Genomic DNA, 27,970 nt, shown 5'->3' with positions numbered 1-27,970 from the left:
CTTTAAAATAAAACTTAGACAAAATAAGTTATACTTAACTTTCTCAAATGTCTTTTCGTCAGCATAAAACATTGATGTCTTGAAATATTGAACTTAATAATCGGGGCCAATTATGGCCCTTACCGAACTTACTTGAATTTGGCTATGCGATTGTACTGGAAAGACCAAATTGACTGTACAGTGAAACGAAGCGGTTGTTCAGTCAATAAAACATCCGACATTGAGGTAATGAATGTACATGAATTTCTACTGGGACAACGGCTTTAAACTTTCAGAGAGGGAAGATTTTGGATCAGAAAAGGATCATGTATAAATTCTGATATCAACGATTGGTTTTTCAATGTTTTATTTTGGCATTTGTATCGCTGGTCTGTGCCAGATTTGTTCGATTTACTTGGAATGCCATCATTTCTATTTTGATTGGTTTATATAAACATGTAGAATGTTTTCACTACCCAATATTGAAGCAAAAACTTTATATAGCAACATCTGAGTTCGTCAAATTTTCTATTAAGAAACTTTGTATTTTTTCGAATGTCGGAGCCTCGGGCCCCGCTTGACAGTCTCTCAAATGACAAGAAAATAAAAACCGTCCAGTTCCGTCCCACACCGTGATTTAGTATGCTATGATGCTGCTACCTTATTTTCATGCATAGCTAAACCATATTTTTTTTTTGAAAATACAGTGATGTGTAATAACTGAAATAACTAGAGATATTGTTTTATCCAACAAACTGACACAAACATTCATTCAAAATCATATAAGCAACCATACATATAATGAAATAAAACAAGATGGAAAAAATACAATCGAGAATTCATACTTTATCTTACCTTTGGACAATCTTTAAATCACACGACTGAACGCTTTGCCAAGACAAATTGGTTAACATGTGATTTATCTCCAAATTATTTATATGTTTATATATTTCATATTTTTTTTGAGAATGTATACTGTTTTCTATTCAAGCAGAAAACGAAACAGCACTGATGGTATAGAATCTTCAATACAATCTAGCCAGAAAGGATCTTACGTCAATCAAGCATTTAATAAAGGGGAAAAACGCCAAGTAGCTACAGTCCCTCCAATATCTCGATCGTCGGGCGAACAGACCAGTGAAACGACTGCAAAAAGATCACAAAAAGGGTACGAAAATGTCAAAGGTACAGATAACACCCATACATCAGATGCACATACTATTAATCAAACATCGTTGTAAAATTGATAGAATATATCAGTGGATTGAAGTAAATAGGCAAAGAGTGGGCTTCAAGTCAATTTTACTGTAACTAAACAACAGCAAAATTCCACGCTCAACGATTGATCAGTCACCATACAAAATCTAATGTTTTTACTACTGGTCAAAGGCATCAACTGTGCAAGATTTCAATTGATACGAAATAAATGCTTGTATTATTTGTGCATAATATTCCAACTTATGCCTATTAATATTCATTTTAACTCTTGCTGTCATCCATTTATAAATGCTCTATTTTTAATTGTACTTTTATCATATTTGTCTTTTATTAATTGCATGACAACACCGCCTTTCAAATATCCAAAACTATCCAAAACTATCCAAAATTGTTTTACACCCTGTCGACGCATCCGGTCTCGCTCTTTTTTGAGATTCCCTCAGGTTTTGTTTGTTAAAGGGGCATTAGCTACGAGATATACAAAAAATTGAATATGATTTTGTTTTGTTCAATCATTAATAAAGGTGAAATATTGAAATACTTTAGCAGTCAGTTTTATTTAATTTTGTCAAAATAAGCTAACAACCATCGCGGATGAATTATTGACTTGCAAGTGAATAATTCGACCTCATTGAATCTGTATTCATGTGACCTTAAATTTAACCCCTTAGCTAGAGATTGGTTACGCACGTATTAGGGGTGTTCAGCCATTTAAAAGGAAAAGAATGTCATCATTGAAAGTGAAACAAAGGTGAACAATTTCATTCTTATACAGATAAAAACGATGATTAACTTATTTTTTTAACCTATAACATGAAACCAAACAGACCTAGAAAAATCCAATTGCATGTGGTCGCGCTATCTATTTATATTAATAGTTATGTTTATATCGGGTTATGTGACAGTCCGCAGTCATCGGAGGTCATCTCGATGGATAACTCGATGGTCTCCAAACTAAAATACACACGAAATGACGAAATGCTAATATATATTATCGAATTCATGAACTGTTAATTGTTTATTTCAGACTTATTGTAATTTGGATATAGGTTTTAGTATGTCATAAATTAAATATGAGAATTTTAGTTAAATGAGTGAACATGAATTTGACAGCTAATGCTTCTTTAACTCAATTTTTATTTTATCAGTCAATTTATGAAATTTTAACATCAGTAACGTACTGTTACATACATTTATATTCAGTTTGAGTTCTACAGATCTTCACAAGTATATTGTAAATAATCCAAAGTTTATATGTGGTAGCTGTTGTTGTATCTTTGTTGTCAAACTGTAATCATTTTTACTAGAATTTTGATTTTTTTTCCGAGAACTAATTTTCCATTTTGAAAACATAATTAATTTAAATGTTTTGTCACGTCTACATCAATTTCGCATCGGTTTTTCATAAAAATCGATTTTAATATGCTTTAATTGAAATAATAAATCCTCGTATTTGACCAAATATTGAACAGAATATGGAGCTGTACCACTGAGCTATACAGTGATAAGACAAAATATACTTTCTCTTGTTTTGCTCCTACAACACAATTTTTTCCTACCATAACTGCAATGCCATTTGTAGCTATTCACTCATATATCAACTTTATATTATGATCAGAGATTTTTCTTACTTTTGTACAAAATATATGTGTTTCTCTAAAAGTTGTTTTAACAACTCACTTGAGTCACATGTGAAGCAACAATGCTATTTAACCATGCAGTTAACAACTTTTATTGGTTAGCGTATTGCCGATGGTTATCAATAAACTCATCATAGATATCAGTATGCATTCACCTTTTTACAATCAGCTGATCATTGATTTTCTGTAAAACACCGTATGGCGTGAAAAGTTGAAGGTAAAACATAGAGTGTTGACCTATGAGGGAAAAAGTACCAGGAAGACCCTTTTTTATTCTTTCACAATTAATCTAAACGGAAACCTGACTGTCAAGAATTGTCTGACCAGTTGCTCTCTTGGTCATTTCATTCACCCAATTAAACGTTTGTTTTACCTTCATGACCTTGCTATTACTTTTGAACATTTGATTAAATGGACATCTTTCTAAAAATTAAAGAAAAAGATCAGCATTTAATTGCAAGAATTCATACATTACATGTATCAAAATATACAAAACGTATGCAGGTTTTCAGTTTTCCGATTTTAAAAGACAATCCTGTTATTGGGTTGGGGTTGTCCAGTAGGTTGGCGGTTGTTTCCCTGCAATAACTTTCAAACCGTTCAACTAATGTTTTTCAATGCAATAACAAATGATAAAATGGAGGTAAATTATTCAATTCAGCCGTCCAGGGATTATATTAATGAACTTTGATTGATTGGCACCTGGTCCTTCATGACGTTTACATGCAATACCACGAGATCTGTTCATTTACTACTGTTCAAATCTAAATATGGTGTTCCTCAAGAGAAAATGGAGGTCAGATTCGATAATAAATATGTTCCGTATTGCGTTCAGGAGTTATGGTCCTTGGCTGATATGAAAATTGCAGTTCAAGTCGTTTCCGTGGGAAAAGTTGTAAACAGTTCTGCTGACACTTTTCAAATTTTAATATGTTTTACTTGAGACAAAATAGAGGTTTATTCAAAATTGACGATTTTCACTTTTGCCGCATTGGATTGGTTTAAAAATTAGACGTCTAACACATGTAATTAAAATTCGATTTGCAATCGTTTTGACTTGATATTGTTAAAAAATATTCACAAATCAAATGGATGATTTACTGTAAACAAACTAATTTTCGCGAGCGATAGATTTTTGCGACATTCGTGAGTAGAAAACTAACTCGAATATAAATCGTCGCGATATGTTAAACTTCGATCTTCTCTTATATGAATACATCAATGAAATAAGAACATCGCGAAAATAAATCACCGCGAAATCGAATAGAAACGACTAAACGCAAAATAAAGTATCCGCGAAAAATAAGTTGGTTTACAGTATTAAAAAGAAATCAACATATCATAGCAAACGTGAAAACTACCACGAGTTGAGTCTTCTTATTAAAGTAATAATCACAGTACAACGATTGTAAATTGAAGCAGTCACAACGCTTTTGAACTAGTAGCTATACGTATACTAGATCGCATTTATTTGAGTAAATCTAGTTTGTTCTAAAGTGTAATATATTGAGTAGTTTAAATTCACATATAGATTTTAAATGTTGACCCGTAGCTGTATATAACAATAAAAACAAGGTTTTGCTTATAATTTACTGCATCCACAAGTTGTGTTTTTTATATCCTGAGGTGAAAACAGAACCAATTACAAGAAATATTTTAAGTTGAATTTTGAAGAAATTCTGATGAGTCTTATGTCAACTTAAAAATAGTCTATTCTGAAGTGTATATTAACGTTTGTAAATATCTATGATTTTGATTAGAAAAAGGACGTGTGATTGTATTATATATATACTTTATTAATGATGCGTTTCTATTTTGTATGTGTTTTGTTTTCTGTCTGCTAGGAAGGTTTTAAAAAATTCACTTGGCATAAACCAACTTAAAGAAATCGACATGATCTTGTCAGCTTTTTTGAGAATCGATCATATTATTTTTTGTAATATGTAGCATGAAGGATATAATCTGCATAAAATGTAACTTTGAAGTACATTTCTATCAAATAAATTTGAAATGCCTTATAATTTCTTACATGTTCAGAAATTCGTCCCACTATTGTTTCAACCTGAATGTACATTTATGAAACTGCATAAAGTCATCAAATATAATTAACATAATTTAGTACGCTGTGTCTATAGGTACACGAGACTAATAATTGGTGCTCAAATAAAACAAGGGGAATACCAAATGAATAAAGAAGTTGAATAACAAAATTTTCGAAATAATTGAGCCTAATGTTGGTTGTTTAAAATATAACCTGAGAAATTGACCCTTAATCATTTAATCTTTGCATTTCTACACTTAATGCATTTAACATGTTTGATTGTAAAAAAAATTATAGGCAGTGAATGGTTAAGCATGTAATTTTCGCATGCAAGTTTTATATTATTTTGAAAGTACTAATACTTGAACCGTTTAGCTTATTTCATTTAAAAATACATATACTCTTCGACTTTATGAGTTTTGTTTCTCCATTTCGTCTTTTTTTTTTAATGAATTATTTATTGTATTGTTTGATAAAACTTATGTGCTTATTTACCTTCAAATGATCAAACAAAAGGACTGCGAGAATTCAATAGGATGTGTCAGAAAAAGAGATGCGTCAGAATGTAGCATTGATAGATTACACAATACACGATGTAGAGCCTAAAAAAGTGGAAGGACCCTAATCACATGAATCACACAGAAAGGAATATTCATTAGTAAATTATAGCTGATACAATAAAACTACATACATTTTATGCTATAAATATCTATATACTGCCAAGCATTTGGCAGAATGACATACCTTATTAAAATCTAAAGCAGTTATAAGTCTAAAAACCAGCCGCAAAACAATACATAATTACTTCAATGATAACACTACAACTTTTATATACCAACAATAAACTTATTGCATCCAAGATTTGCAACCACAAGAAGGTATAAGAAAAGTTCATCTTCGTGAAGTAAAATCCAAACCTCCCGATTATGCTTGCTCATCATACCCATGCAAAAATAGTCCCACTGGTTATGTTATTATCTGAGATCTTAGTATCGTTAACAATGAATAGAATAAAAAATTGTTATACAAACACCTTAAGATTTCAAATTACACCAAGCCCAAACTGGGAGAATAACTACAGGTTACATATGAATGCAGTTGAGTGATATGCTAGAAAATGGTTTTAATGCAAGCCGGATGAATCAAAACTTGTCACTTTATCTGAATTGATTAAAACTGTTCGGTCATGCAATCAGAGTGCATTCAAAATCTACCACGTACAATAAGCACTTGGGTTTCAAACCCACTTAAGAAGAGGTTGTGGGTGCTTTCTTCGCTACAGTATGTGTTGTTTCAGCAAACAAAAACCTGTAACACAATTTTTTGAATGCAGAAATCATTAACTGCCTTGTCTGTCTTAAGAACTCGGTATTTACAACCAAACATATGCCCCATCTTCACGAAAGAGGATGTGTTAGAAAATAAGAAAATCAGTCCTTCTCTCCTTTGGAATTATTATAGTAGGAGATGTATAACTCTGTCGAAGCACCAGGTCTTGCTCATTTAAGAGTGCATGCGTATTCTTCAGTTTTTTATTTTTATATTGATCTGTCTCTTCTTAATGGATTAACGAGATTTAAATATCGGTAAACTACAGTTGCCTTAACTTGTGATCAACCGACCTGATTCCAAACACAAATATTGTAAATTCAAAAAATAATTGCATGCATTTTTTATAATATAATTGCGATTGTTGTACCAAGATATTTATTGAGATTTCAGGAAAAGAAACATACATGTATTTTGAAGGTGCCCTGTAACTGAGTAACCCATTTTTCACTGAGTGCTTGGATATTGCCAAAACATGAAGGTCTGCTTTTTATTTTGGTCTTGGTCTCGATATTTACACAAATGGATGACTTCATCTATGATAAACGTGATGATTTTCAATTGTCAACCTCCATTTCTGAGCAGTAACATACCCTCTGTCCAATCGTATGGTGTTTTAATAGTTAAGTTGAGACGTTACGATTGTGCATATTCACACTATACGGACTTCATTAGCAGGGGTGTGCTCCTCAAACAAAAAAAAATAATCCAACTGAGTTTTGAGGAAGAACGACCGAAATCGACACTACAAACAGTTTATCGTTCACCAATACAAAGTTATTGACGACTTGTCTGTGTCTTCAGTAACTAGCAAAATGTTTTAGCGGTCTTAAATCCTTAGAAACCAGAACAATCGTCTTATTCGTAATTTTACATATTTTATCTTATTCTCGATTTTGACATTTTGCTTGAATGTGAATTTGCACATAGTTTGGGTGAATACTTCATAGATGGAAAGGCATAGCCCTGTCGACGCACTCTTTGGATTTCATGTGCTTACCTCAGTTTGTGTGTGTTACCTACATCGATTTTTGAGATCTAACTTCTGATGACATATATTGTTTAAGTTTGATTTCAGTGATAAAAACTACAAAAAAAAAAAAAAAAAAAGAAATCGAAAAACAGGATAATAGCCAATGACTATTCAGTGTGAAAAAGTTGGTCTAACCTAGTTGTAAAAATAAGAATAGAAAACATACCTTGTTTTAGGGAAAGACAAATCATACCTTGTAAAAAACACTCCGTTTAAAACAAAGAAATACTCTTAAAATGACGTTATCAAGATGCTTGATTTCTTTATTGACAACAAACAGGTATTCGTTACATTTTGATGAGTATTGCAACTGACAATCGACATTCCCATGAGAACCAACAGTGCTCCTTTTCATGGCAACATGTTCCCTTATTCATACGAGGCAGACTTGAATCTGGAACTTCTTAGGCAGACTACAAAGAAGCCGCATTATCCTTTAACTTAACGTTCCGCTATATGGATGATGTTTTTCCTTCTCATTTTCATAGTTTCATTATAGATCATTGGCTTTCCAATATTCGACTTTAAAAAATCCAGAAAAGCATTTCAAACGCATGAAATTAAAAAAAGAAAAAACAACAAAGAAACAAGTGCTTTTATTTTATGGTGACTACATGTATTTTTTCACATTTATCCCACCCAATTTAAATTATAAGGAACAAACGGACGACCCAAAAATACATGGAACATACTTGATTAATATAAATTAATCTATTCCATTGGAATTTTGCAAACTTTTACGAGTGATCAGTTATAAGGATAGAAATGTGAATGTTCCGGTCTTAATTTCAGTAAAGAATTATATTCTTACTATATATTGAAAGAGAAACTTTAAATGAAAGCAAAAGCATGAGTTGTTGGCAAACCAATTTTATTTGCAAACTAAGAAATCCTCTCTTTGATATAAATTAGATACTGGAAAAGTAAGAATTTTAATAAAAAAGGGTCTATTACTTAGAAATATAAAACATTTACAGTATGTTTCGGGCAATGATATCTACAGGCTTGTATAGTTAGTTCTCTTTATATTTCTTAAAGCAATGTATTTTATATTGTATTGTATTGTATAATGTCTGCTACATCATTTGAAACTCCAAAGATCTAGACGACAATCGACGGTAATGTGTTTCCCAATTTATTGCACTTGAATGTGTCATATCGGAAAAAATTTGTATCAAACAAAGAATATGATTTAAAAATAAAGTTTATGCAATCTACATGGACATTCTGGTAAAAGAAAATCCTTAATTTTATCAAAATCTTCAGAAATGTAGTTATTGATTTATTGTCTTCCCGTACTCTAGTTTGCCGATAGCTTTTCGGTATGCAGTGACCTTAACCACGAGAACTCCCAAAGAACTTCGACAACCGCAAAGCGCAAGTGGAAGGGAAAGACCGGATTAACAGAATGTTATGGCAAAGTTTAATAAACAAATGGAAACACATGTAAGGTATAAAAATAAATAACATCGCTCTATCAACTCACTGATTTTCCACGGGCTACATAATTCTGTGTTGATTGTTTATTAAGGTCGCGGTCCGGTAAACTTTAAATTGTAAAAAAATACGAATGTTAATTAATTTTAAAGTATAGCGATCAACAATCACTGAATTAATTATTTTCCGTTGATCATATACGTTATGGGTTTGTAATAAATGTAAACAAAAACGTACAAGGAGGACTAATTTTAGTTTATATATGGATTGGTGTAATAGTTTTTTGACCATTATAATTACCAGAAACTCGTTTCATATGAATTCAAAGAGGACGGAGCTCTAAAATTTACTGTACCATATATATGCAGTATACGCATTCAATACCACTATCAGTTTAGTTTCGCGAGCGATTAACTAGGATACTATGACGGACTTCTTATGTTGTACTGTTACACCACTGTTCCAGGTTATGGAGAAGATTGGGCGCCAGCAAATATGTTTAACCCACCTCATTCTGTATGTACATGTCCAAAGTCAGAAGCCTATAATTCAGTGGTTGTCGTGTGTTAATTTTCGTTTATTATTTTTTCGTTTGAATTATTTTACATTTGTCATTTCGGTGTCTTTTATAGCGTACTATGAGGTAAGAGTTTTGCGCATTGTTGAAGGCTGTACGTTGACCCATAGTTGTTAACTTCTACGCCATTTGATGTCCGTTGGAAAGTTATCTTTTTGGCAATTAATCATGCCACATCTCAGTTCGTTTAAAAATCATCCACCATGAATGAATGGTAGGTACTTTCAACTACATCAGGTGCAAAAACGTGGCGTCTTTGTCAAATTTAAGAAATAATTCTTTCATGCCATGATTTCAGCTCATTTTAACATGGGTAGGCATTATTTTTGTCAATATCTTTACACCGAGAGTTAGTGAGTTGTAAAATGTTGACAAATATAATGAGGCCCCATGTTTAAATGAGCATAGAGCATGGTATGAAAAATTATTTCGATTCTAATAGGAAAATTTAGAACTTCGAAGCGGACCTATAATACGCGTACGAAAGGTAGCCATTTTGATTTTATAAAGGCAAAACGTATAGAAAATAAACAGTTTCACGATAAAAAAAAAATGAACAGATACATTAAGGTAGTTCAGGGGTATAGAAAAAAAAATGACAGAATTTTCTTATACTTTGCCAAAATGAAGATTTGACCATGCTTTTTTCAAAAAAATAATAAAAACTACGGGTCACCGCGCTATTTTTTAAGGTACGAGTCGTTCAAAATTGCCAAAATTTGCTTAGATTGTTTATGGAAAAACACATTTTTGTGCATAAAAGGAAATCTATAAGACAGAATTTTGAAATAAAATATGAGAAGATAGGTTTTATAATAAATTTTAAGAAAATAGAAAGAAAAAATGGTGTCACCGAACTTGTTTTCTTGCTACAAGTAAAAAAATGAAAATTTCCCTAAATGTCCAGTATAAATTTTGTACTAAAAGAGTTAACTCCCCCTAAATGGCTTATTTGAAAAATTGATTAAAAAACCATAAATATTTGGTATTTGTTAAAACATTTTCGATAATGCAATGAATCACTAAGTTTTCGTTATATATATAAACAGTGTAACCAATAAATCTATCTACAATTTTGCAGATCTAGGCAAAGAACTAGACCGATTATGTACTGTGATTGTACAATTCAAGATGGCGGTATACCCCTGAACTACCTTAAACTTACTTTTATAATGATTTTATTTAATTTCCTAGCTAGCAATACCTACAAAAATGTCCATTTTATCTTCGGCGTTGTTCAAAACAAAATTGACGTTGCAATTTTCTCATTGTTATAGGCCATACTGCTGCCTATAATTGCTATTATTTACCTCATTTGAACTCTGGTGGATAGTTGTCATATAGGCAATCATACCACATCTCCTTATTGTTATTTTAACTTAGCTTTCAAATACTGTGAATACTCTTATAGATTGGTACGTTGTATCTTTTGTCTTTATGCTTGTCTTTTTTGTGCTTCGTACCAATCTGATGAGACAAGCCATTTCCAATTGATTTTTGCAGTATGTTCTTATGTTACACAATTGTCCCAGGTTATGGGAGGGCTTGGCGCTCAGAAACCTGTTTTACCTCACTGCATTCTATATGTGTCTGTATAAAGTCGGGAGGCTATAACCCAGTGGTTATCGTTGGTTGCTGTCTGTCATTTCATTGATGTCGAATAGACACAAGTTATTGAAGAAAACTGTTATTCTGCATTTAATAAAAAAATAAAATGACAATTTCGAATTTACTCTTAAGTCCTTCATACCATTAAATTCAAAGCCTTATATAGTATATAGTTATGGCACCCCTAACGGAGTTGGGGTGACATATTGATAATCTACGTTTCTTTGTTTTCGTATTATTTTTCTTCCACTTTTTTATCCAGCTTATATCTCGGAATTGTATGAACCAATTTTAATGGAACTATATCGCAATGTTAACCAGCATGTACAGATTTGCAATCGGGGTATGGCATTTTCATGATGGCTACCGTTGCCATGGAAACTGTTTAAATATGGAAAATGTTTAAATTTCCAAATCTTTTATTATAAGGCCTCAATAGATGACACTTTATGGAAATGTTACCTGGTATGCCTAGATGTGCACACAGTATTTAGAAATTCAAAAATGGCTGCCATTGTCGTGAAAACAGGGGGAAAGTTTTACATCGACACTACGGGAAAACTCATTAAAGCTATATATATTTTCTTAAGGAATATCATACCAAACCCAATAAAACTTTATGGATAGGGGGAAATTTTACATTGACACTACGGGAAAACACATTAAATCTGTATTTTCTTAAGGATTATCATATCAAACCCAAAAAACCTTTATGGATATGAAACATAGCATGTGGCAATGTGGCATCTGTCTTTGGAATTTTGGAAATGGTCAACGTTGCCCTGGAAACAGCAAAATTCTCAAAAATTTCAATTTAATTTCAACTTAATGACACTTTACAAATATGTTATATGGCATGTGTAGATGCGCTGTTTGAATTTGGAATTTTCAAAATGGCTGCCGTTACTCTTACAATGGGCGACGAGGGTGCTATCAGCTATTGCTCACAATCGTAACTCTAGTTGTATTTCTTATTTTAAAATCTGCCCTAAATACTTAATACTTTTATTCTAAAATCCAACTGACAAAAAACGAAAGCATAGATGTTAAAGTACTAGGTAAAAAGATTAATTTCCAGAGATAGAATGTTTTGTTATATTTTCATTAATAGAATTCTCATTAATAATATCACGAGGCTGGTGTTTATTGTGAAAGAGGACGAAGTGCGTAGATGTATATAAGTATCTATTTATGTAGACACTGATATAGCATTACTTGTTTTCTTTTTTCTTTTTCTGCGTGTATGCCTCCTATAAGTAACAATGGGAGCATCTCTATATTGGTCTGTACAATAATGAAGGATGTAATGGTCGTTCCTGAAAAAAAGTAAATATACGTGGACATGGCGTATTTACATGTAAGGGGCTTTAATGATCTAAAATGTATATGGAATCGCAATTTGAACAACAATTCCACTACTTTAAGGTACAAATTGTACACTAGATATTGTTTTGTTGCATTGTTGGTTTTTTCGTTCCACATTTTGTCATCTCTAAGTCTTTATGTAGCTTACTATAATAAAATATCGGCTAGTTGTCTCAAAATTTATGACCATTTTGTCATTTTTATTTGGTTTAGGGAATAATTATAAGGTGCACAAGTCGGTCTGGCAAGGTTCATCTAACCAAGATATAATTTTAATCGGTCATTGGTCACTGGAATAGTAGACAATACATATATAAGAAAGAGAAGAATTGTCATTAGTTGTTTTCATGATTAGTTATAATAAAAGGACAGTAACGAAACATATTAATTTTATATTTGTAGATTGCTCACCGTTTGAAATTGCATAACACTATATTTTTCTTTCATTAAGGTGGTACCCAACATCTTGACTAACATTAATTTGGCTCGTTTAATTTTCATAAAATTTTGACAAAATGTTTACTTTGACTCTTTGACAAAAATATAAAAATTTCAAAAAATTTGAACCAACCACTTTATCAGAAAAATTTCTTTGGTTATATAGCAGTTTGACAAACACTAATTTTGATCATTGAGAAGCTTAATATTTCCTTAACAATACAACGTAATTAAAACGTTTAGCTGATTTTTACAGAGTTATCTCCCTGTAGTGTTAGGTACCACCTTAAAAGCAAACAGAAAAAAAACCGCAGATAATTATTTCCTTTTCCTCCCTATTTCTTGTGCTTCCTTGTACGTGTTATTGAAGATTTTTATTATAATACCCAAACATAAATCATATCAGATCTGTCATGGTAAACAGGAAGAAATGTGTGAATTTAGTGAAAGACCAAATATTAATTATGTATACGACCTAGAGGAAATAATAGAGAAATATTTGCAATAAAATTTATATGGTAAAAACGAAAAATTCTGTATAGAGGTATGATAAAAATATATTATTTGAACAAGAAAGAACTTTATTGATAACATCTTGTATGTCGTGTTCACAAAAGCAATAACCGGAAATTACTATTTAGAATACTTAACCTAAGTGTTTATACTTATAATTCCCGTGTGTATAACTGAGTGCTGTAAACTTTAAGACTTTATAATGTGACATACGTATGCCTAACACTAAATGTCATCTCTTATTTTAAAAAAGTCCTTACAAATTCTTGATGCTAAAAGACGAATGTCGCCATAGCTCAAAGGAAAATGATAAAAAGACAACTACTAAAACATTATAAATATACATTGCAAAAATAAATATCTTATAATTTAAATACGAGTGTTTGTTCTCGACAAAAAACACAATTGAAGTGCTAGACATTTTTTTATGATATGTAAATACTGTTTTATACTTGTACTTCGCTTGTTAATGACAATTTTATATTTTTTCAAATCTGTTTCAAAAAGGAAATGAAAATCTTCGTTTTGTATGTGTCGAATTTAAGTAGTTGTCGATGGTGCTCTATGCCATAATTTTTCTTAATCTCAAATTAAAACAGATAGAACGACAAATCAGTAATTAAGTTAATGAGCAGGCACATCGGAATCTCGAAATTTGTACAATATATGTTCATAGCTTTTATGACCATTAAGTGAAAACTTAAAAATTATACAATCTTTAATCGAGGATAGAGCAACCTAAGTGTTTCGAATTATTTTAATATTTCATGAAAGTTAGTTTACAGAAAATAACCGTATGAAAGCTTAAAATGAACGCCAGTAAATGTGCATCATTTTTTTGGGTACAATACAGAAAATGAATGAAGCCAATTCAAATTATATATTGTATTTGACAAATTCCCAACATTTTATACAAGGAAAGTATTTCCTGGTACACTAATTTCTACATGATGCACATGAAACCTTTTGTGAGAGGAAGCAGACAAACTAGGTGACAATATATGACCTTGATCTTAAATTCTATTGCCGGATGTCTTTTTTGAACAATACCTATTTTGAATATCACACTGTATTTATCAGTCTTCCAGATCAAACAAGGCCTTTTTATTGCATGTTCTAACAAAGAAGTATTCACTCACGTCTTGTTCACTCCAGCACGAATAAATTAACATGATAATTGAAAATAGTTTAGCAAAACCTTTATAAAATATGTATTTGGCTGATATTAAATGGCTGTTATTTTATACGTTATGATAAGAAAACGTTTGGCAAAATTAGATAATATTTATACACGCATAAATATTTCCTGATAATGACTAAACCCATAAAAGTACACAAAATGTTTATTAGGGCAATACAAACACACATATATCCTTCTAAAACAATTGGTAATGGATATTTTTTTTATAATGCAAATATTTTCTATCGCAGAGTAGCTCTTTACTTTAATTAACTACTACAGTAACTAAAGTTGGTATTTGTATACTGATGTTCCCTTGTTGAAAGTTCTTCATAGTTATGTACATCCAAAACATGTCCAACTCCTTCATATAGTGAATTATGTTGCTGTGTTGTGTTTACATAGTCTTCTGTTATGTTTCGGCAGTTAACTGTAAGAGGACACCTTAAAGTTCTATAGAAAAATAGATGAAGTTAATGAAAACTACTATAAATAGTTGTCCTTCTAGCACTACTGTACGTTGATATGAATATCTAACACTGACAAAAATGAAATGGTCTAAGACTTTTTCAACAAATTGTAGGCATTCCTATGGAAACGAACTGTGCGCCTCTCCTTGCCGACCTCTTCCTATTTTCATATGAGACGGAGTTCCATCAGTCGCTTGTCAAAAACAATAAGATCAAGAAGTCAGATCATTTAATTTCAGATATATCGTTTATGTTCTTTCCATTAACAATCCAAACTTTTCTGATTGGGTTCCATTAATATATCCCCCAGAACTAGAAATTAAAGAAACAACAGACACGGCTTCCTTCGCCTCATTTTTAGACTAATACCTCGAATTTTACATAAGTGGTCATCTCAGTACCAGATTCTATGACAAACGATTTTAATCTTGAAATTATAAATTTGCCCTACCTAAGCAGCAACAAATCAACTTCACCTGCATATGGGATATACATTTCCAAACTCATTCGGTATTCAAGAGCTTGCAACTGCTACTCAGATATTAAAAAACGTCACCAGTGTCTGAGCAAAAACATTGAGAAAGTTGATGAACCAGGGTTATGTTAAAGAACGTCTCGGTTTTTTTCTAAAAAAGTTCATTGGAAGATACCAAGACCTTTTTGATAAATATTCCGAATCAACTTCACAATTAATACATGACGGTCCTTAAGTATAGATTTTAGGTACTGACGTTGTGTGTCATCTTAATTACGTGTTATAGTGTTCTTTTTATGTGTCCTTGTATATTTTTAACCTTTATTGTTTGGTCCATTTTTTTGGTAATATATCCTTGTCTTTCATTTTTGCTTATGCACTTTGTCTATGGAATGTCTATATGCCATTTTGATTCTCTTTTTTGAAATAGTTATTTGTTTTTATAGTGATTAAATATATAACACAATGGTAAATGCTGTACCTCAATTTTTGACATTTTTACCTGTTATTATGAACGGATAAGACGGACAAGGTGATTGCAATAAAGACCAAATATTTAGAGTGGGGGTATAAAACAATTCGAATTTCATGCCATTTCGGTAATACGTGCTATCGAGTTGGTGAAACCCTCGAGCACTGTTACAATGAGTCCACCAGCCGTCGTATCGAGCCAGAGGTAGTTAAACATAAACAGCAATAGCGGTACCAATGTCGACACTAAATGTTTCTTCAGTGATTTTCATGATTTTTGAAACGGTCAATGTTTATATCCATGACGTCACATTACAATATATTCATCGACCCGCTGTCCAAAAACGACAATATAATGATTTATTTTAATTAATTCAATGCATGTATAAATATAACTTGATACTTACTTCTTCTTGTTCTGTACAACAGCAAATAACATCACACAAAGAACCAATATTATTGATCCGCATACTGTGCCAACCACAATGACAGCTTCAATACAAGCAGTTAAAAAAATCAGTATAAGATTCATGAATAATGTTCATATATTTGGATATTTTAAACACCAGTGACTTGGAATATGTTGTATGCGAATCAAATATAGCATGTATATAAGATAACAGGAATTTTTACATGACCAATACTATTAAACATCAGAGTAAACTTTGAAAACTAATAACAACCAAGTCAATACATTAAACACAGACAAGGCAAACATTTAAACTTTATAGAGCTAAATTTTTTGTTCATTGTTTATCATTTGTATTTGTCATAAGTATCATGTTTTACTTACATGACAGTAAAGAATTATAATAAACCTGACTTTGTACAGACCCAAAATAGGATTTAAACTGTTGACCTCTTCTTAAAAGACGAAACCTAAGGTAACTAACACAAAAAGTAAAAAAAGACAGGCAATACCATAGCAAAAAGAAGAGACGAACTTACAAACACAGTTATGAAAAATAAAACAATCATCGGCAATCATACAACGTCTTTGTACAGAAAATCATTGATAGGTCGACCCGAATCTCATATTGAAACCGGGATTAAAATCAGGTGCTCATAAAGGGTCAGCAGTTCTCCTTTCCAATAGTGGCACAATCTGTCAATCCCGTAAAAATATAAATACGTGTCATATCTGTTAATATTATTATCATATATGTAAATAAAGTTAACACAAAAAATATCGATCGATTACTTCTTGTTTTTGTTTTTTTAAGAAACGTAAGGGCTAGCAACTATCTCAACTGTAGAAATCTTTCAGAATGTATGAAAAAGTGGTTGAAAATCGAAATTATAAGATTGTACTGATTCCTATTAACATCTATTGTAAAGGATGATTATGAACACTATGCATGCATAAATAAATGAAATAAATATTACAAAAATGCATCGCCTTATCAGGATGAGTGCTTAAAATTTTCAGGGTAAACCAGATGCTCAATTCAAACCTAGTTTTTACCAATTTGAATTTGTGAACTTGCAACTACAAAAACTTACCGGTGTTATCGTTTTTTAATTCTGCAGTTTGATTTGAAATGATGGTTTTTGAGGTTGTAGATTTAGCTTCATTTTCTGAAATAAAGATTTCTTATGTTTGCTTGTTTTTTTCTATTTTGTTATTTCTTGGTTCAAGATTAAACAATTGATACATAAACCAGTAAACAGTTTGCTTTATTCTACTTATCATTTAGAAAACAAAAATTGAATTATATAAGTTGTTTGAATGAGTCTGTTTTAATTCAATATATAATGCTGATTATTTTATAGCACGTGACTCGTTATTTAAAAAAAAAACCAATTAACAAGATACGTAAGAAACCAGTGCCACATTCTGTTCATAGTTTGAAAATATCAAAACGACAACGATCTAAACAAAATAGTAATTTTTTCAATGGAGTTACTCTCTAATTGACATTTACCATGAAGCTGCTTTTTTAATTCAAATTTCAGACAGACTATACCAATACTGTCTAAGTAAATGTTCAACTTGCTTATGTATCCATATAAATATACATAAGTATCCATAAAATTTGATAATAAAATTAGATTCTGTTGAAAATGAATTCAGCCTTGATAAACTATAAACAAACAATTCTAGAACGTCAATACCGTAATTTGTTTTAAAGTTCAAACAATTTTAGCAATTCATCGTTGATTGATAATTTTTCTCTGCTTCCTTATAAAAAGATATAAAAGATTTCAATCCCTAAAATTCATATGAGCATATTCTATGTATTTTCCGACCGGAGGTAACAGTATTACTGTTATATAACTCTCTGTTCAATAGTATGAAGAATTTGCCAGCGTATACGATATCATTTAGGTCAATTGAATATATTAGATATTGATATAATCAGAAATATACACGTTTACAGTGTCGATTAAGCATGGGGGTAAATTCATAATTCATTGATTAAGGTTACCTTCATTTATAATATCGACTTCCATTTTAGCCGCTTTTGTGTAGGTATGACCATTGATGGTGTTGCTGACGTTACAAATATATATACCGCCATTTGTGGTATTTATATTACTAATAATAAAGATTCCAGCAGTTATAATGCCATTATCTTGGTTTTCTTTATACCAACGATAGATTGGTTTAGGATTTCCGTCACTTGTGCACGTTAATATTATAGAAATATCTCTACCAATTATATATTCTTGTTTATCAGGATGTTTTGTTACAGTTGGTATCTGTACGTGATCTGAAGATGGAAGTTATTGAAATTCATGCATGTGATATTGAAATGAACATAATTAGAGAATCGGCATGCTAGGAAAGAAGCAAAATCGTCGTTTTAATGGAGGTTCCTTCGGATAACAGTACTGAACTTCCTGAAATTAATTTCAGATAGGTCAGCGAAACTTGCGTTGATCATGTTGATCATCTTGTCTACGTCAAAGAAAAAGCTACTGAACAACACAAAATAGATATCCAGAGGGAAACCTACGATCTTCAACACTAGATAGATGTTTTATACAATAGATCCAACTCTAAATCGCAGTTAGCCCAGAAGAGAGGGTATAAATAAATAACGCAGACTATCAGAGACCCACCAACAACACCAAATTTGTCCAGTTTGATGTATTGAACTTTCAACAAAAAGCTATAGCCCGGATGGGTAATACCTGTTCTTGTGCACCTGTGCTAGAAAAAAGTAAAACAACAAAAATACTGAACTCTAAGGAAAATTCAAGACGGAAAGTCAAGCCGATTCGTTAATTTTATTCATCTGAAGCCGAATACATACAAAATTTCTTAAAGACAAGTGTCCCTTATTTCAGCGAGAACTTACATCCGAAGCTAAAAATGCTACCAAGGCTACATGTAAGAGTTCAATTTCATATTTGACCCCTTTTTTAAATAAACAACTTCAAACTAGTATCTATGATAAAAGAAAGGACTTATTGTAGAAGACTGTATTAAGACTTCTATATGGGTTTTAGTTATTTGTGTTGTTTAATTTCTGTCTTGTTAACGTATACTAGATATCTCTGTATGTTCATGGCACAAAGTCTGTTAAGTTTACGTTTTAATCGAACTATGCTCAGTTTACATGACATGAGAGAGAGAGAGAGAGAGAGAGAGAGAGAGAGAGAGAGAGTAGTAAACGTTTTTGTCCTATAATTGCATACTTACATTTAACTTCTACCTTTTCTGAATCTACATACGTGTCCTCTTCTGCTAAAGGTGATACTACTACACATCGTATCACTGCCAGGTTGTCTTCAGCAGTTACCTGAAATATGAGGTAGCTTGTACGATAGTATGAACAGTTTCCTGGAATCTCTTCTATTTCGGTAGTCGTTGCATTATAGGTTGTAGATTGGATGTTGTCCTCACGAAACTTTTGAAAGATGAACATTCCTGCAGGCTTACCAACATTTCCAGAACATTTAAACGTAATATAGTCTTCTCCCATTATACTTTTCTCCTCGGTCATTTGCTGAACAGTGTTGTAATCGGAGAAGGTAGTAGACAGAATGTCGTCATCAACAATCTGAGAACCAAAATTATACAAGGGAGTTGTCTGGATGATGTCTTTTCCTGGAAATGTTATAGTTGGCTTATTTTTAGACGATGTAGGAATGCGAACACTTGCTTTTGCAGCTGTAGTTGAAACATCCACTGGTGTATCAATTATCAAAACATGTTGAGGTTTCGACGGTGGAACTGTAAGATATATGGAATTCATTCGATATTGCCTTGATAGATTCAATGCAACATCGAAATAATTCGAATACAAAATACCATAGGCTAGTGATCCAGTGAAAATGTTATCGTATTAATTAATTACTTGTTCTCCAAGAGAAACGATTCAAGATTTCCTGTAATATGCTCTTGGAATATGGAGAAATACACGTATGTTTACGGTCTACCTGTTTTTCGTCACAGTTTATGAAGTTGTTGTATTAAAAGGTGTAATACCACCAAATCATAGTACGTCACATCCGGTTGCATACGAAAATAGGTCGAAAAAAAATATTCCCTTGAATTTGACAGTTGTAGGTAATTGATCCTACATTTCATTGCAGTAAAACATTTCTGGGTCATAAACATATATCTTGGGTATTTCAAAGCACCATTATTTTTTTATTTGGGGTTTCTATAGAATATTTTGGAAACTTGAGGTTACATGGTTACTAAAGCTTGTATACAGGTTAAAAAAGGGGGAAAATTTGATTGGTTAACTTCCAGTGATGGTTATTTTCTTATATGCAATGAAATGTTATGTGAAATTTTTTCTATAGTACTGGACAGGATCAAACTTTACTCATACCAAGTATTTCTTTATTTGAAACAAAGATAAATTCTGCACAATTTTTTGAAAAGTGCAAATTTAACAAAGACTAATAGGGGAAAATCAATGGTGGTATTACACCTAATATGGGAAGCTGTACATGCACCTTTGACCTTGTGAGTACTCTCATGTGTTAAAATTTCTTGCTATTTAAGTGAAATATTACTAATAATGAAATATTCTGAGTGGATTGAGTCTCCAAAACACATTTTATGAGAAAATTTCCTTGAAATAGGACTTTACCATGAATATTAGTTGACAGAATAAGCCATACTTAGAGTTTTGGGGAGCTTTTTCTCCTTTTTTCTTATATTCTGCTATACTAGAAAATTTTTCCTAAGAAATACTTTAATAAATATATAGTTTTAAGTAAATGAAATGATTTTTAAAGCAGTAACAACAAATTATTCACCAAAAGAGAAGCTTTTTATGTCCCTCTCTGGAACGCAGAGTAAATTTAAGTTTTATGTAAGGACTTATTGAAACCTCCTTGGAGACAGTAAACTTTTATACGGATAGTTCATTCAGCTTGAATACTTCAATTAATCATTTATTATAACATTTCTATCATAAATGAGTGAAAGTTATCCCAAAATTTTTATTTATTGGCCTATAAAGTCGAAATTTTGAGGAAATGAAAGGTATAAATGGACCAAAAGAGACCTTATAAGGAAGACAAAGAGGTCCATTGGTAGTATTTATCATCCTAAAGTCATCTTTTGTATCATATTCAACTGTTTGTAGGCAGATGAGATAAATATTTGATCATTTATTGGTCCACACTATATTCTATCATGATGCGGCTTGGTTTGGATTTTTCGAAGAAATTTAGCTCGAATCGCTGCAGATGTCGTCTTACATTATACTAGATTTTTCTCAAACTATTGAACTGATTATGACAAAACTTGACAGGAATGCTTGAAATAACCAGTATAACAAAGGAAAAAAGTCACATTCAGTTTATTTAACAAAAAAGTCTTCTTTAGGTGTAATACCACCAAATCATAGTACGTCACATCCGGTTGCATACGAAAATAGGTCGAAAAAAAATATTCCCTTGAATTTGACAGTTGTAGGTAATTGATCCTACATTTCATTGCAGTAAAACATTTCTGGGTCATAAACATATATCTTGGGTATTTCAAAGCACCATTATTTTTTTATTTGGGGTTTCTATAGAATATTTTGGAAACTTGAGGTTACATGGTTACTAAAGCTTGTATACAGGTTAAAAAAGGGGGAAAATTTGATTGGTTAACTTCCAGTGATGGTTATTTTCTTATATGCAATGAAATGTTATGTGAAATTTTTTCTATAGTACTGGACAGGATCAAACTTTACTCATGCCAAGTATTTCTTTATTTGAAACAAAGATAAATTCTGCACAATTTTTTGAAAAGTGCAAATTTAACAAAGACTAATAGGGGAAAATCAATGGTGGTATTACACCTAATACTATTCTGGATACAACCGCTGAAGTTGGTCAGTATGATTCATATCAGCTTTTAACATGAAAGCGTGGCAAGCATTCTGTGATATTAAATTGTGCATTATTGTTTTTTTAACGCTGTACAAGTTTTTTTTTCTTAACTATGATACTGTTTTAGAGAGTTAAATTTTACTAATTTATGTATATTGTGTTTAAGTCGGTTGAACGAGATTGTAAATGTCATGTGCATATCTTACGTATAAGTAAGGATCCTCTTCAGTAAATGTCTCTTGTAGCACCTCGGGTAAATTAGAAACTTTGTGATTGGTTTAACGCCTTCGCGTGGTGACCCCCTATGGATCCGTATGTGTCAGTAGATTTCATATGGGTATCATGACGTCACGTCTACTATTAATGATGACGTCATCTATTAAATTAATGTTATTGTAATTCATTGTTTATTTTTCGTACATAACTTGGCAGGAAAGGTCCCAAGTGCGATAAATTCGTTATACGGTTCACTACTGAGGAGATTCGGTCTTCGGTTTTACCCCCTATGGATTGTACTAACCCTCTAACGTGACGGTACCCAAATTGCACATATTTTGACAGTTTTTTCACCTACGTTTATTTATAATCCAGACAAAAGTTTCCATTTGTGTTGATATTGTAGATGTATCATTATTTACTATGTAGTTCCACCAATTAAATTTTGAATCCATATTCATGAATCATAGAAATATTGGTTTGAACCGACCTCCAAACAAGACACGATTCTGTAATTGGGAGTACCCAAATTGTATCTATGCTTAAGTAATTAACATCCGTAAAAATCGAATAACGTATGTCTTGTTTTATTTCTCTAATTATTAGAACAATTTTACAATAGTCAATGCTTACTATTCATTTTTTTAAGAAAGACGTGCATAATGTCAAATCACAAAAACACAAATTTAGTCTCTTTTTGCTACTAGTAAATGGACTCAATTTGGGTACTCGATCGTTGCAATTAGTGTACTGTTACGTTATTGATCCGTGGGGGATCAGTAGCATTCCATATAACGTATAATGTCATGTATTAATATATTTCGTCGTTTATATGGCAAATTTGTTTTGCCCAAAAAAGTTTTGAAACTTTACATATCAAACATTTAACTCTCTTGCTGCCACTAATTATATATGGTTGCATTTCGTGTGCCTAGAAAATACAACAGCTGGACATATGTGATGTCACATGCCTAACAATTCGATATATGACATCACACCCTAATGACGTTACATTGAGGACCCTTTGAAGAAAATGTTACACATTCTTCGGTATTTTATTTGAAAGCGATACAGCAATGATTAGAAGCTTGCATAATTAAACATATAAACGTATGTGTCTCTCCAGCACCAGGACATATAGTGAACGAAACGGAAAAGTCGAAAACGTTTATTGGTTCGATATCGCTTGCGTTTGAACGACACACAGTTAATGCTCTTTACAACTTTAGTCGTCCTGAGTATCACAGTTAAAGTATCATTGAAATTGTGTTGAATGTTTGGTTCAGTATAATTGTCACAGCCACTTGTCTCTAAAATGCCCCCCCCCCCTTCCCCCTATATACCTTAATATAACACAAGGTACTTAACTAGCAATTATTACGGTTATACACAACCGATTGGAAATATAAGTCTCGCAGTAAATGGTTAATTATAATTGTCCATTTGGTATCTATCTCGGTTTCCGAATGGTCAAATCTTATTGCTAAAAATAAATGTTTCTTGGGGTTATCTCATTTTATATGTAAGAGTCCAGAGAGAGTCTGAATGACATTGATGGAAAGGGAAAATTTGAGTCTAAAAATAGAAACTCGTACCTCATTAGGCATACCTCAAATAACATTTGATAGATTTTTTTTTCACGGAATCTTTTACAAATTTACTATCTCAATGATAAGTTCTATTAAGACAAAAACTAACAGGTTTATTGGAAATACTTTTTATGATAAATCCTTTACTGCGAGACTTATATGTTCAATCGGTTGTGGGTATACGAAATAATTACGACTGACATTCTTTGGGAGGCCTGCTACGAATGATTCCGACTACAAATGTAGGCGTGTTATACACCATTGTGTAGATAAATCAATTTAAATTTACGGCATAACAAGTTATAGTAGGGACAACCGAAAAATCGAAATATAACGGAAATTCGCGACAGGTGACATTTTTCAAAATTGCGAGTTAAGTACCTTGTGTTATATTAAGGTATATAGGAAATGCTTTTTTCAGAGACAAGTGCCTGTGATACTTGGAATTGAAAGCAATACCATCCTAAACTTAGTCTATCAAATATGTGTTTGCTAAATAATAAAAGTGTCCAAATATACCATCTTTAAAAGGTCTAAGATCGCAAGCAAATGCATAAAGTATGTATTTATCCGTTTGCACCCGTTGTAAGAAAGTATAGTTTTATCAGATGACTTTTATAAGGAATATCATTCAAAATGGTTTTCACACCGCATTTGATTGATTGGTTGGTGTTTTATGCTACCTTCGGCACTTATGTGCGTTTTCATGGCGGTCAGTCTTTATAAGTGGAGGAAGCCGGATTGCTGGGAGAAAACCATCGACCTTCGATAGGAAAAGTGACAATCCTAGTCAATTAAGATTTAAGTCGAATGCGGATTCAAGCTCACAACCTCGGTGTTGACAAGCTAGCGATACAACAATTAAACTACATTGTACTTAGACCACTCAGCCACCGAGGCCATCTCACCAAATTTGAAAAAAGTATATAAGTCTTCAGTTTAATATCTAAGAATTTTCTACTGCACATGGTATCTTATGTACAAAATTTCATCTACCTCGATGAATACTTGCATTGGGGCCAAATCAGTTGGTACAGCTTGATGTACACTTAATCTACATTTAAAGCTTCCATCGTGCTTGCATTTAAGTCATTAGATGTGAGAACAACTTCTGAAGGCGAATCTGACAATTTGGTGATGTTACCACTGCCAAATATAGATATACTAAAACACACCCGTGACATGTTTCGTGACTGAATTAAAGTACTTTCGCCTTATTTTTAGCCTGGAATTTTAGTATTTGTATTGTCATCTGATTAAGTCATGCTGATTATAAGGTGCACAGTTTTCTTTGCTTTCAAAATCTTTCTGTTTGAACCCGTGAGAAGGGGATAGAGCAGATTGTTACCCCGAGAAAACATTGTCAACCTTGGCGAAACAATGTCTTTTCGAGGGGGAACAATCTGCTCTATCGCCCTCTCAGCTATGTGTTATTCAATTTATTATTAAACTGAATGTTCTGTTATTATACTGTCTATTAAATATAAAATTCAAAGTAATAAACTATGACATCGTGAACATAACAACCATCCATATTTAATAAAGCGAACAATTGATCAAAAGTCTCCGTGAAGGGTAATAGAGTATTTTCCATGGGATAGAGTAAATTATCTACCTCGTATTAACCAATCACAATCTGGCATTTTGACATGAAGTATAACAAATACTATTGGTATCGGTATCGGACTCGGCCCGGAACTTGTTAATTATTGGTAATATTAAATATATGGAAAACAAAAAAGCGTGAATGGTGTAATTTTTAATCAACACCATTGTCCTATATTAGTTATATATAAAGTGTAATTCTTTGATTCGCCGTTTCTGTTTGAAGCCGTTTTTGTTTTCTTATTACAACCGGAAACTACATGTAACATATATGTATATATACTATTGATATCGGTATCGGATTCGGATTCGACCCGGAACTTGTTAATTACTGGTAATATTAATTATGTGGAAAACAAAAGGCCCTGGAATGGTGTAATTTTTATCAACACCATTATCCGATATTAGTTTTATATTAAGTTGAAATCTTTGATTCGTCGTGTTTACTTCATGCCGGCTAACAAATATACTATTTTCATATTACCGACTTTTGACTATGGAATTTATCTTTTTCCACAGGTTACTTGATCTGTAGTAGGACATCCTGGTACTCGGTCAAGTAAGAACAACCTAAAAATGTAAAATCAAGCTTACAATCGGTACAATTTGGGGGGAAAATTAACTGTTTAATGTTTCTATTCACGACAACATCATGGGTAAACAGTAAACTTTTCCCCCAAATTGCACAGGTTACTTGATCTGTAGTAGGACATCCTGGTACTCGGGGGGTTGCGCATGCTAACTATTACATGATGCTCTTACCTCTAACAAATATTTGTATTGGTGCCGAATGAGTTGGCACAGCGCTGTGTACACTCAGCCTGCATCTATAGCTTCTTTCATGTTTACATTTTAGGTCATTAAATGTGAGAACAACTTCAGAAGGCAAATCTGACAATTTGGTGATATAAGCACTGCCAAACAGATATTCTCCATAGGGTAGTAACTTTGTTGGGTTTGACATAGATAATGTTGATTCTGCTATTTTGACAAATGAGTCTGTAGAATCATTTATGGCAAAGAAGTCTACACCTGTCACTAGGTCGCCATGATCATTGGCATATACACATTTCAAGTTGATACCATCAGTGCCAACTACTTCAGATATATTTGTCATATGAACCTCTCTTGAGTTTGTGTTTACTGAAATGAAAACCGTAACCTTGCATGCATGATTATTTCCCTTGAAACTTCTGCATAAGTCTCACTGCGATTTAACGCGGAAGCAACCAAGCAACACTATATATATAAGAAAAAATTGAATTCTATTGCACTATTTTTAACGGTGGAAAATCTCCTATCGTTATAGCATTCTCCAAAGCATCCAAACAACACAATAAGTAAAAAAAATGTGAATTATATTGCACGATTTTTAACGGTTGACAATCCCTATCGTTATAGCATTCTCCAAAGCATCCAAGCATCACAATATGTAAAAAAAATGTGAATTCTACTGCACGATTTTTTTACGGTTGACAATCTCCTATCGTTATAGCATTCTCCAAAGCATACAAGCAACACAATATGTATATATAAAAAAAATGAATTCTACTGCACGGTTTTTAATGGTTGACAATCTCCTATCGTTATAGCATTCTCCAAATCGCATCTCAAATTGTCGTTTGAAATTCACAAGACACAAATGAAGTATATTGCAATTGCAATGAAAACAAAACAAACAAAAACAGACAAACAATCAAACAAACAAACAAAACAAACAAACAAACAATATAGTATAATATACTAAAAGGAAAAATATACCCATTGTTTATGTTGTTTAACAACTTTTTTTTTACATTAAAATACTTTTTTCACATTATATTTTGTCTCAATTTTATTTATATCCAATTTTTGGTTAAGTGAATCTAGACTCGGACAGTTTTATCCAGCTAATGTGAAAATGTGACCGTTTACGTGCCAATACAGATATAACATTGTTTACGAATTTTCAAGATCGTAGTCCCTATTGTATACATTCAAACAAAGTACATTATTCTTTGTTTCATGTCTTTATTAATAAGTAAACGCCATTTTTTTGGAGTCAATCACCATGAATATGACTATTAATTTGAATTTATTACAATTATTTAAAATACGTCATAAAAATAGACTAGTAACAGGTGAAATAGAACAACCAATCCTCATCAGAGCAAATTGAGAAGACGGATAGTCTAATGGATTACTGGAGGGTGTTTATTTTTAAATTCAGTGGTCACTCTTTCACTCATATGCAATACTTTGTACGTCTTTGTATCGACCTAGTCGTGATCGAAATTGTGACCTTCCACACTTGATTCAAATACCGAGGTGGAAAGACACAAAACTGTGCATAATAAAAAACCCCGCCTAAATTCAAACATTCAACTTCTCTTAGTTGCACTTTATGTAATTACAATAAGTTTTACATATAAAATAAACTTACCATAGAACTGTAATAACAACAAGATTGGTGAAGAAATGTGTATCAAAGATAACATTATGACGCAGTATGATAA

The 27,970-nt window shown here is 32.1% G+C and overlaps 2 protein-coding genes across 2 annotated transcripts in view; one reads left to right on the top strand and one right to left on the bottom strand.

Moving 5' to 3' along the window:
- Positions 1 to 27,970, top strand: part of LOC127710401 (uncharacterized) — a 175,577-nt gene that overhangs the window by 105,273 nt on the left and 42,334 nt on the right. The window lies entirely within an intron of this gene.
- On the bottom strand, positions 13,162 to 26,608 carry LOC127710402 (uncharacterized). Its single transcript, XM_052216231.1, has 6 exons — positions 26,238 to 26,608; positions 19,424 to 19,957; positions 18,204 to 18,488; positions 17,278 to 17,352; positions 16,182 to 16,266; positions 13,162 to 14,811 (listed from the first exon to the last, which is right to left on the bottom strand). Exons 1-6 carry the CDS (start codon positions 26,590 to 26,592, stop codon positions 14,628 to 14,630), a joined length of 1,518 nt encoding a protein of 505 aa, XP_052072191.1. The 5' UTR covers positions 26,593 to 26,608; the 3' UTR covers positions 13,162 to 14,627.

This window comes from Mytilus californianus, unplaced genomic scaffold (genome assembly GCF_021869535.1).
Source record: "Mytilus californianus isolate M0D057914Y unplaced genomic scaffold, xbMytCali1.0.p SCAF_76, whole genome shotgun sequence".
NCBI classification, from domain to species: domain Eukaryota; kingdom Metazoa; phylum Mollusca; class Bivalvia; order Mytilida; family Mytilidae; genus Mytilus; species Mytilus californianus.
Note: the sequence above shows the minus strand (reverse complement) of the source record. Positions and strands in the feature narration are given on the sequence as shown.